This window comes from Amphiura filiformis, chromosome 7 (genome assembly GCF_039555335.1).
Source record: "Amphiura filiformis chromosome 7, Afil_fr2py, whole genome shotgun sequence".
In the NCBI taxonomy this organism is placed as follows: domain Eukaryota; kingdom Metazoa; phylum Echinodermata; class Ophiuroidea; order Amphilepidida; family Amphiuridae; genus Amphiura; species Amphiura filiformis.
In genome coordinates, this window is record NC_092634.1 from 66,434,875 (window position 1) to 66,447,633 (window position 12,759).

Sequence of the window (12,759 nt, forward strand, 5' to 3'; positions counted from 1 at the left end):
ATAGTGCACTCTAAGAAGGTCGTTAACAATGCCCTATTTTAATAACAATTAGAGACATGCTAATGAGGAATTGTCACTTCCAGATTTAATATTCGTTGGTATAAAGCCTACATCTCGCAACGCTTCTGGACAATGTTCCGTTTTGACGTGACGCATGACACAGAAGAACGTGAACTTTTTCACGTCGTGTTTAGGTAAATGCAGTAATTACAACGATTTTATTTATTACAACGATACCATTACAATACGATTTCGATTAAACTTAAACGGTTAATGATCACCACTATTTCTCCTTTGACAGTTAACAGTGGTTGTTCACATTTTTACACAGTTCTGTTTACAATGATTAAGCCTACACGGTTGTTTTGATAATTTACATAATTTTTAATTCTAAACCTTACAATACCAACAGCCATCCCACTTATATACACATATATTTGTTAGCTATTTTTAAGTTAGATTTTCTTTTCTGTATCAAATTTTTCATCTTTTTCTGCCTTTTTGTGGTAATTTTTATTTCATAAACTGTACATTTGTGTGCAAAGTGAAGGTGCTATTTACATAATATCTTAAATTTAATTTAGCCCAATAATGTGATTTATGTAGTAGCTTGAAAGTTTCCTTGCTATATGTTACTCATTTTATGATGTTTTAATGCCATTATACAAGTGTCTACACCTCGTAAAGATGCAAACAAGATTCAAGATAAATAGCGCCATCAGTGTTCAACTTTGCTTTAAAATGAATACAGTTCTACATATCATTAAACAACAGTGTCTAGCGCATAGCATCTGTTGTTTACAAAATGACGGCAAAATGCGCAACCTTTTGCAAACCTTGAAACATCTAGGGAAAACTCGAAACAATTTGTTTCATTTTCAAATTTCAAATATCAGATCATATTATAGTAAACAGCGTAAACAGCGTAAACAACATTATTGCAGCGTAATCAAACAAACCAAATATGACCAAGTTATCAAGTTATAAATTATTTTCAAGAAGAAAGAAACCCTTGTCCATGAAGTAGCTTAAAGGAATAATGTACGATTTGCATTAAAAATAGATCTTTATTTTCCCCCAAAATATTGTTGGTTTTCACTATCAGATATCTATTTAAGCCAGTAATGTGTGATTTTCTCCACAGCTACGCCATCGATTTTTCTCGAATTTCTACTTTTTGCATTATCATAACGCCCAGTGGTGAACTAATATACCACGTGAAAGACTAAACCTGAAGTGCTTTACAGTAAAATTTAAGTTTTCATATTAAGGTGGTACTACACCCCTTGATAAATGTGACTATTTTTGCATTTTTCTCAAAAAATAATAACAAACTGGTAACAAAGGTTATGTATATTACAGGGGCAAGGAATCCAGTAAATACTACACTGGAATTTAAGTGACTCAAGACAAGCGGTACGTTATTTATGATAAGAAAAGAGGTACATGTACCGCTAGAATGTACATCATTTCTTAACATTATATAATGAACCATTTGTCTTGAATCACTGAAATTTCATGAGTGAAGTAATTGCATTCCTTGTCTCTATTGGCCTACATAACTTTTGTTACCAGTGCGTAGTTATTTTTGAGAAAAATACAAAATTAGTCACAACATTTATCATGGGGTGTAGTACCACCTTAATCCGGAGATCTCCAGGCAAGTTTTATTCCGAGTTCACCGATCATAGAACCATTCAGTTCAGAAAAACATATTTGATAACACATCAAAATCCAAGTAGTGGAACATTGCCTAATTTACACAAATCCAAAATGGCCGCCTATGTAGGGGTGAAATTTTTAAGTTTGTCAAAACTTGTTTAAAAAAAAAAGAATTCAGAAAAAGTATAGTTTGACCAGTCTCCGACTTATAGTTCTTGAGTTATAGGCAAAAAAGTCAAAGGTCACATAATTTTTGGGGCCCAGGTGCAGGTGTTTTATAATTAAGGGGGTACTACACCCCTGGCCAATTTTGTGCCTATTTTTGCATTTTTCTCAAAAATCATAGCGCATTGGTGACAAAAGATATGTATATTATAGGGGCACGGAATACAACTACTGCACTGAAAATTCAGCAACTCAAGGCAAGTAGTTATTGATTTATTGATCAAATATTGGTTTTCCCTCATTTTTGACTGTAACTCCACAACTGATGAGTGTGATGAAATAAAATTTCCAGTGCAGTAGTTGTAGTCCTTGCACATAATTATCTTACTTGTCACCAATGCGGTATAATTTTGGAGAAAAATGCAAAAATAGGCATAAAATTGGGCAGGGGTGTAGTACCCCCTTAAAATATGCTCCAATTTTAATCCAACTGGTCTCAAATTGTTCCTTTGGCAAATATAAATCAAAATGAGAAAAGATGCATTGTTTTGGATGTTTTGTTACATAGGTAACATCACAAAATAGGTCAAGGTCAACACGGTTCAATGGAATTAGATCTACTTTGCCATGATACGAAGGTAACAAACCACCTGAGATATGGCAAACTATTCTTTTTATCAAATGTTTTTGCAAGCGGAACAATATGAGACCATTTTATCATAATCAGAGAATTTTTCAGCCTTATTTACAACATAACTCAAGAACCACAGGACCTTCAAAAGTGTATCTGTGATATTTGAATCCTTCTACAGTGTGTAGAAGGATTCAAATATGAAATGATCAATGCAATTTTTGCCAAAACTCACTACCATTCCCGGGATACTGCTGTAAACGACCCAATTGCAACAGTTGAAAAAAGTTACTAACTTTTGGGATATTATATCAATTGAAATCTATTTTGCTGCAAAAATGACTGCATGGGCTCCTAGAATATATTGAATGTTGGGAACCAGAAAGCATTAACTAACAATTGTTTTCATTGTGAGTTCAGCCTTTGTTGGTCTCAGCCCTCGATATTTTTATGTTATTATCCTGTTATGGGGCGATTGCGACCAAATCTGTCATGGGAGCTAGCATGTGAATTTGAAACCAATGAAGCCAACAGAGACAACTCTGCTCCCAGACACACACTGGCGATAATCTCAGCCAATTTTCGGCTTGAATTTGGATCCCCTTGACAACCAACCATCGCTAAACATTGCGATTGTGTCGGCAATGCTGTACCGCCCCCTACAGTTCCTATGGTAAGACTGGGCATTTTCAATTCAACATCTACATACCCCAAATCTTGACCTTTCTGAATATCTAAAAATACCTGCGAACATTCCCCAACGGAGCCCAAATCTTGACCAAAAGCGGCAAACATGGCGGCTATCATATTGGGAACATTACCGATTACAACCGAGGACGGCATGACTTTGAGTTGGTGATCACGAAATACTGCAAAGCCCCGTACCAACTCATCAGCTGTGAGTTTCAAACCAGATTCAATTAAGCTATCTGGTAACGAGGCTCTGGCGACAACGGAAACACCACGCCCAAAGAGAGCATTCAGGGTAGACACGTGCTTGTCTCCAGAAAGAACGTTCTCCCCTAAGACACCATTGATCTTGGTATCCAGTTCCTTGACGTTGTCTACGATCCAATCACAGCAAGCTTTGGTGCAGGTGGTAGACATATTTTGTCCTGCCGCCTCTGCTGAGTCGTAGGCGAAAAACACATTCAGCTTCTGTGAAATATGAGGAAAGACAAGACAAAGGGATAAGTCTATTTTAAGAGCAAAAAGGTTCAAATATTTAAGATCAGTATGTTTAATAATTATTGATGCAGGTTTTTTTGTCTTTTGGGTTTTTTGTTTGTTTCGTTTCTTGTTTTCTTGTGTGAAAACTACAAACAAAGATGATACAACATGCTAACATGCATAACCTTTATTTTACTTTAAAAAACCGATTTTTCATCTCAAAACTAAAACGCACTCATTCACTCTTAATGGAGAATCTTGTTTCCGGTTAAACAACGAATTATAATCGAAGGCAGAATTAAAAAGATTGGATTGCGTCTGAGGTCACCTCAGAAACGATTTGTTTACGAGATGCTGTGATGGTCGATTTTCTGAACGCGGCAGGAAAACAGCGTGCTTTGTCCTACAAACATAGAAACCATCTCAAAAAGATCTTAATAAGAAACTTTCTTTCTTGAAGGCGTTATGTCAACAATTCCTACAATGTTGCTTTTTTGCCTTGTTAAAGTACCGTAATTTTTCGCTATTTTCTGCGATACCCTTTATCCCGCCTTTTCTCCGATGAAGGCACTAGATTAATCAACCTTCCTGTTACGTGCTACTATTAAAGTTGCCAATCAAGGGTCGCACTAGTAAGTTTGATTGACGGTCACGTCAGACACAAACTAGTCTTTTTAATTCTGGTAACACACAACGTTTTAAAAACGTTTATAAAACGTTTGGTACGTTCTAAAAACGTTTTAAAACGTTTTGTGTTTACCGCCCGTACTGTACTTCGTTCTCAAAACAAGACGGTCTAAATTCCTTGTTCATATAAACCATGGAAATACAGCTATAGGTGGTATAGCATCCTCCTTAGCTGGAACTCCTCACCAAATCATTTAAGGAACTTTAATTCCACACAATTTAAGAACTATTTAAGACACATCTTTTTGCTTGATTTCTATTGTTTTCATGTTTTTTCATTATGTCTGCTGTTTGTTTCTGCGCTTTGTAAACTTTTGAAAATGCGCTTATAATGAAGATTAATGAAAATTAACATAACTTCACAATTATTGTTAACTTTTTAAAAATCTGCCATACAAACAGATTAATGTACAATAGCAATACCTCCTCTTCGATGAAGAAATCCAAAGATTTTAACTGAGCTCTCTTAGATACCGATGCCACGACTTCGTTAAGGATTGGTAAAGAGCTCTGAATCCATCCTCCAACTCGTTCCGCATCTTCTGCACTGTTGCAATAAAACGTCGGAGTTCTAGTGATCCGCTGCCGATACGCATGTGCCTCAACTCCACCGGCTTTATTCAAAAGAGCAGCACCTCTTGAAGCAGAAGCAAGAAGAGTACCTTCTGTCGTAGACGCTGGAACAAGAAATGTACCACTTGCGTACTTTCCATGAATGTCAATCGGACCAACGACACCAACAGGTATGCGAATAACACCAACGGCATTTTCTATGTTAGCAATAAGATGTTCTTCGTCAAATGGGTCGTTTGGCTCCCACCAACCATCTAGGCTACTAAGAGAAGATTTGGTAAAACGTTCAGCCCATTGACGTCTAGCATCGGCTGCCTGTTGACTATAATCGCCTCTGTGAAAAAAAAAGTACAAAAGAAACGATGTAATTTTTACATGTATAGGCTTAAAATGCATGGTTTTAGTGATTTTGGCCATTTTGGCATCTTTGGAATTGCCCAAATACGACATAAGGCACATTATACTAGTAAGATTATAAACGAGTGGAATCATGTCTTTTCATTGTCACAAAAATATACTTCGTGTTCTAAAGTGCACAAAAAGTAACGCAGCTCTTATAAATACGCAGAATAGCCTCAGAACTAATACTTGTTTTCACCATATTTCAACACAGACAGAAAGATGATTTATTTACGCGCATTTTGATACCCCATTGTCAACCGTCGTTTAATATTAACAACACAGTCAGTGGCGTAACCAGTGGGGTGCCGGGGGGGCAAGCTGCCCCCCGGGCACAAAAAAACTGGGAAGAAGAGCAAAAAATTGGGAAGGGGAAAAGGGGAGAAAGAGAGAAAAGAGGGAATAGAAAGGGAAAGAAGAGAAAAAAGAGGGAAGAAAGAGGGAAGAAAAAAAAAAGAGGGAAGAAAAAAGGGGAGAGGGAGAAGGGGAAGAAAAAAGGGAAAGAAAGAGGGAAGAAGATCTATAGGGTCCTACTACTTTCATTGTGAAATTTGTTCTCTGAAACACTGATTTTTTAGCTTCTAATATGCCAAACAACCAGGAGCTTCATACTACGATTTTTTTTTCAGAAATTGGGAAATTTTACAATCTTGCCCCCCCCCGGAAGGTCAGGTCTGGTTACGCCCCTGAACACAGTAGTGCTTTTAAAGTAATAAACCCGAATTTAAAAGTTGCGGTTTTACAGCGATCAATGGTTATTACGCAAGCATTGTGGCACGCATAACCCATTGGGCGCAGGTTAGGATTTCGACGTTGTATCAAAGTTGAAACAACGTCGAAGTTTCAACCTGATTTCAACCTAAAGAATAGTTTAAATCAGGTTGAAAAAATGTTGATACAACGTTGAAATTTCAACCTGATTTCAACGGTGATTTCAACCTGATTTCGACCAGTCGACGTCGAAATTTCAACCTGATAGAGGTTATCCACTTTACTCATGCGTAACTTCTAACAAAAGGCGCTGGTTCCCGTAGTATTCCTCATTCAAACCAATTCAATGCATGACCTCGGAGTTACCTGCACACAGTGTCATCGCCCGATATCTTCATGGCAGAAATCGCCATGGTAGGTTGAATCCACATGGAGCTATTAAAGATGGAGAAGCAATATAATATGTAACGCATTGTTCACTTATGCCGATTTGAAATCTGACAAGCTATTCATCGAAAGGTGCCTTTTGTTTGGGACAAAGGGCTTCCGCCATTAAATCGGTAAGCTGACCCGACAGTGTATTAACGCTTTACCTAGCAGGCCACTGTCAATAAGTGATCAAACGAAAGTCGCGTGAAAGCGCCTACTGGAACGAAAAGTACCCTTTGTTAGCATAAAACCCAAGGGTGTGATTGAGTAGCCGTAAGCACAAAGGGCACACATTAGCCGCTGATGTACAGTTCGTTGTCACCCCACTGACTTTAGGTGCTTCATTTAAATAAATTGAATGCGCTTGCTGAATGATTACACATCAAGGCTGCCATGTATGCATGTCTAAAGTACCGGTACTGTATAATGGTAATAGCTACATGTAACATATAATAAGTATACCGGTATAGGCCTATATAAAAGTTGTTTCACAAATTGACATTTTATTTTATTTTAAGAAGGAGAATGTCATAAACAGTGGCGTACTGAAGGGGGCAGCTCTTCTGTGAGAGGTCTTGGGAGGGGATGAGGGAGGAAGAGGTGGAGGAGGGGATATGAAGAATGAGAGGGGGACTAGAGGAAGAGAGAAAGCGGAAGAAATGAAGAGAAATAAATAAATAGAAGTAAATAAATAGAAAGCTAAGGAAAATGATAGGAATGAGAGGGGACAAAAACAAGAGAGGATGGAGAAGGGAAGGGAGATAAGAAGAGGGAGTGATACTTTAGCAAGGAAAGAATAAGTACAGATAAAGGAAAAGAAAGGAATGACAAATAAATGTAGGCCTTATAATAATTATTATAGAAACTAAACATAGCCCCCCCCCCCCACAGGCCTAACACTAACAGCACTATTGGCAGCCATTCGATGATGTCAATGCCTTTATGCGTTACGTATTTAAAACGCCCAGATGTATTTTACACCTGTCAAGCACAAGTCACCCAATTTCAAAAATTCGACGTTGAATGTACACTCTCATGAATATTGATTGGCAACATTTTCCAATATGTCAGCGCTCAAATCGGACACAATAGAACAATAGACCATTCAGTGCGTTGGAATCCACAGCCACGCATGGCCATTGTGTTCCGACCTGTTTAATAGTTTTGAAACGCATAATGGGCTGAAGGACATCTGACTAAGGCTAATGACAATAGCCTGTTACTGACCTATGTACGGTCAGTGACCATACATACGCCATGGTCATCTTCTTTTAGACTGCCTCCACGATAGTCTCCTACACAGCCAGTTTGTGTTGGTCGGACACTCGTCGATCCTGTATGTTCGTGATAGCCACATACAGTCTGGCCCGAGACTACCTCCACGATGGCCTACGATGCGCATATAAAATCAGAATTTTGGTCAGTTTTTGAGCTCAAGACGTACGCTTCTTTCTCAATACGCAAGCTAACGACTATCATATCCTTTCAACACATATGTTCAAGTGCAAGGAAATAAATATGGCTTCTTTAGAACAAAAAAAATTACGGGAGATATTCATCATTTTCTACCCCGGTATCCAAATTTTATCGCCTGAATATCAAATCGTGCATAGCACATTCACGTGTGTCGATCCCGTGTATTCATTTCAGTGTCTCTGCTATACAATGGAATTATTAACCAGGCGATGTCGGTGTGCTGCATGACTTTGGCGGGCTATTTTGAAACAGTTATGGTTGCACATGCAGATACTTCTTTTGAAAGTCCTAAACAAGGTCGCTGATAGGATATGCAGCTTATAGACACGGATAACCTCTATTTCAACGTGATTTCAACGTCAGGTGTGCCCATAACCCTCCATTATCTTCGCGCCGATTTCAAATCATTCACGTAACCAACTTTTAAATTCGTGTATTTTCTTTCAAAACAATAATGTGTTGTTAATATTGAACATAATTGGACAAATGGGGTATCAAAATGCGCGTAAATAAATCATCCTTCTTTTTATGTTGAAATATTGTGAAAACAATGATTAGTTCTGAAGCTTTAGGCGTATTTATAACAGCTGCGTTACTTTTTTAGTACATGTAGGCCTACATGCATGTAGGCCCTACTAGTATACCTAGTAGTTTTATGGTCTGCTACGGTGCCTATTGTTTTCACCTACCTATACGGAACTCCCGCCTCGGACGATATGGTTGGCATGGTTGGCTTAGGTCTAGGCATATCCTGCATGCATACCGCTGATGAATGCATGAAACGTTTGCCAACCCTCCTTCCAAAAACACGATTTCCTCGCAAGAATGTCAACATTGTCGATAGCAAAGTTCACAGGTTGCACCATGGAAGAAAAGGAACCACAACGATCTCACTCCCTGACAACTGACTGACAAAGTGGGATATTTCGATCGATCTATTATTATATTAAACCACTTGAGGGGCTTTTATCAGGCTCCAGATTCTTTTTCTTCCATTTATTTGCACCGTCTCACCTAAACAATGACATTATAAAATATAAAAGATATAAAATCATCTCTTTTTCTTAAATACTTTCACATCGTCCTTCATGGAGTATTCTTACACATATTCAGCTTTATTAATATTATTATAAATTATATTGGAAAAAACCCAAATACTAATAGGCCTACCGTCTCATCTAAACAATGACACATAGGCCTATAAAATATAAAAGATATACAAAAAGCATCTATTTTTCTTAAATACATTCACCTCGTCCTTCACGGAGTATTCTTACATTATTTTCAGCATCATTAATATGTGACGTGTCATGTCAAAAGGAGACACTTTTGGGCAGGTTATGAAAATTGAGTTTTTTACATATATTCAATATAGAGATATTTTGCTCTACAACACCGTTTTCCCCAATGAAATCGGACATTCCTAATCGAAGATATTGAGTTCAAAAGTTATGGTATTATAAAATTGGAAATTGAGATATCGGCCTTTAAAAATATTATTGACAATGTTGAGAGTAGGAATTAACTTGAAAAGTGTCTCAAAAACTACAAGATGCCAGTTATATTCCGGTCTGAAACTATCAGACAATATTCTTAGCATTATAACATCACAAATTCGCAACAAACCCAAATTGTGAAAAAATCACCCACCGGCAGATTTTTGGCTATTTCTCCATTTATGATCCTGCCCAAAAGTGTCTCCTTTTGACATGACACGTCACATATTATTATAGGCCTATAATATTACTATTACTTTCTGGCAGCCGTTTTTTCCTTTTTTTGTTTTGTTGTTTGTTTTGGGTTTTGTTGTTGTAATATTTGTGTTCAAAAATCATTAAAACCAGGAAAAAAGGAACGAAATGGTGAGAATGAAGCTAGTAATAATTTACGATCAGCAGTTTAACCAGGAACTACTGTTACAATTTGTAAATCAAACATTTGAATTTTCTGTTTTATCATTACGCTTTTTCTGTTTTATTTTGAATATTAAATAATACAAGATTGCGCATTGCCCTTTTCTGTTATATTTTCTTAATAAATGTTAAAAGGATAACAATGGTGTGATTTACGTGTTATTCCTTCCTGTATTATTGTTCAAATATTTAAAAATAAATACCGCATTGAGCGTTGCATTTTTTGTATTCAAAAATAATATAAATAAAAAACAACATTGCGCAACTTTTTTTTTGCCTTATAATATTGTTATTATGATTTATTATCACTAAGCCGGTAAGGGACTGTATGAGCCCGGGGGAGGGTTAAATGGGGTGGGCGGATTTTGGCCACCCGAAAAGGGAGGAGGCAATCATTGGCACACATTCATGAGGCGCGCGCCTTTTAAATAAAACGCTCTATAAAGTTCAGGAAAACAGTATACCCAGGGAGCAGAGATGGTCCACCTGCATTGGGAAGATATAAAAACCTCATGGGTGTCAAACGGTTTAGTGGGGTCAAATAAACACCCCTAGGGTGGACACGTAAAAAAATCTTCTGCACGGGGCCTACAACAGGGGGGGTCACGTGTGTGGGGGGTCCATTTTAGTAAATTTTGCTCAAAGTATATTGTGTTTGGTGTCAAATGAAAGGAAATTTAATTTTAAACACTGGAGGTGGTGTTGGTTTGGTCAATTTATCATCCTCCAAAGAGTGACACTTAATTTAAGGTGCACATGTAGGCCTATAGGCCTACTATATAGTGACGAATGATTGAAACGTTAACATGGTTAATGAGGCTATATTTTGTGTCCCGCAGTGGAATGTTTAATTCTTATAGGAACTATTTTCTGCCATGGTACCTAATACCCCATTGGATGTCTTCTTCAGATCCACTTTCTTTTTCATCACTTGGACTCCAGTTTACCTGCCAGATCCCTTTCCGAGTCTTCTTGCAGCTTCGCTCGACTACAAGTATCAGGATGTCCTCTGCAGATACAGCCAGTATTGCAGCGTCTGGATACTTTTGAACACTTGCAGTTTCTTTGGTACCCTTTCCTGCAAGAGCAGTTGGTTCCTTTTGACACATTTGGTGGCCATGGTGGATTTCTCATTGCTTGTGGAACTACGATGTCCCCTCTAAAGTCCATCCGCATTCCTTGGGATCTGGGGGGGAAGGACTTAGTGATGTGTGCTGTTTTGTCTATGATGCATGCATATGATGCTCTCTCCAGGTGAAGGCGAAGTGCATCCTCAGTTGGCGGTAATCTCTTTAAGTTAGTAGTATCACTCTTCAGAAATTTGTGAGCCCTGAGCTCTGTAAGATTATTACACTGGGCGATGTCATTGCTAGAAGAGTAGAATGAAATGAACAACTGCCGCGCCTGGTCAATGTCGTCATCTGTCAGGTTGTGGTCAGCCTCTGCAAAACTAGCAAGATGATCCAGTGGAACAGTCTTGCTTTTCTCTAACCATGTAGGTTTTCCGATGAAGAAAGGGTAGCTGGTAATGTCTCGTCTACTGATTAAGTCCAAGGATGTTTTAGGAGTACCAGGAAAGGGGTTAGGTGTAACAAGGACAGGGTAGCGGGTAACGAGGGTCACGGGATCAACAGTTTATGGGTCCAGGTGAAGGGGTTTAGAGATCCAGGGTGGGATTATGGGTACCAGCAATGGGGTTTGGGGTACCAAGGTTAGGGGTTCAGTGGACGGAGTTAGGGGTTCCAGGAATGGGGAGAGTCCCATAGTCGGTGTTAGGGGACCCAGGGATAAGGTTAGGGGTACTAAGGATGGAGTAAGAGGTCTCAGGGTTTGGGTAATGGGTACCGGGACAGAGTTATGTGTACTGGGGATGGAGTTGGGAGTACGAAAGGCATGTTTAGGGGTACCGGAGAGGGGCTATAGGGGACACTGGACAGGGCAAAGGGTACAACAGGTTATGGGTTAAAGGGGTTAGGGGTTTCAGGGATGACCGGCCATGGGATGTGGGGTACCAGGGACAAGGTTAGGGGACACAGCAGTTAGTTCCAGGAATAAGGTTAGAGGTCACAATTGTGTTAAAGGTCCCGTGGATAGGGTAAGGGGTACTGAGAATGGAGTTATTGCTCCCATGGTCGGGGTAAGGGGGTACCGGGCATTCGGTAAGGGAAACCGGATATGGGGTTACAGGTACCAAAGATGGGCTTAGGGTCCCAGGGACGTGCCATGGGTCTCGGGGACGTAGTTGGGGGTTCCAGGAATGGAGGTAAAGGTCCCATAGTTGGTGTTATAGGTCCCAGGAATATATAAGGTAAGGGCCTAGGGTACAGGGGATGGAGTTAGGGGTCCCAGGGTTGGTGTAATGGGTACCAGGAATGGGGTAAGGGGTATCGAGCATTGGAAAAGGGGAACCGGATATGTGTTTACATGTACTGAAGATGGGGTAATGATACCAGGGACGGTTACCCAGCTACCAAAGATGGGCTTAGGGTCCCAGTGACATGTCATGGGTCTCAGGAATAGTTAGGGGTTTCAGGAATGGAGTTAAAGGTCCCACAGTTGGTGTTACAGCTAGGTGCCAGATATATAGTGTAAGGGGTACAGGGGTACTAGGAATGGTGTAAGGGGTACCGGCATTGGATAAGAGGAACCGGGTGTGGGGTTGCAGGTAATGAAGATGGGGTTAGGGTCCCAGGAACGGGTCATGGGTATCGGGGACGGAATTAGGGATTCCTGAAATGGAGTTAAAGTTTGAATAGTTAGTGTTAGAGGTCCCAGGGAATAGGGTAAGGGATGGGGATGGAGTTAGGGGTCCCAGGATTGGGTACCAGGAACAGGGTAAGGGGTACCGTGGGCATTGGGTAAGGGGAATCGGATATGGGTTTACAGGTACTGAAGATGACCCCAGGGACGGTCATGGGTCTCGGGGACGGAGTTAGAGGTTCC

At 39.5% G+C, this 12,759-nt stretch overlaps 1 protein-coding gene across 1 annotated transcript; it reads right to left on the minus strand.

The window, feature by feature from the left end:
- Nucleotides 1-8,799, minus strand: LOC140156437 (uncharacterized). The gene is made up of 3 exons (XM_072179386.1): nucleotides 8,593-8,799; nucleotides 4,739-5,222; nucleotides 1-3,616 (listed from the first exon to the last, which is right to left on the minus strand). The coding sequence occupies exons 1-3, from the start codon at nucleotides 8,736-8,738 to the stop codon at nucleotides 2,915-2,917; spliced, it is 1,332 nt and encodes a 443-aa protein (XP_072035487.1). The 5' UTR covers nucleotides 8,739-8,799; the 3' UTR covers nucleotides 1-2,914.
- Between the last annotated feature and the right edge of the window lie 3,960 nt (nucleotides 8,800-12,759).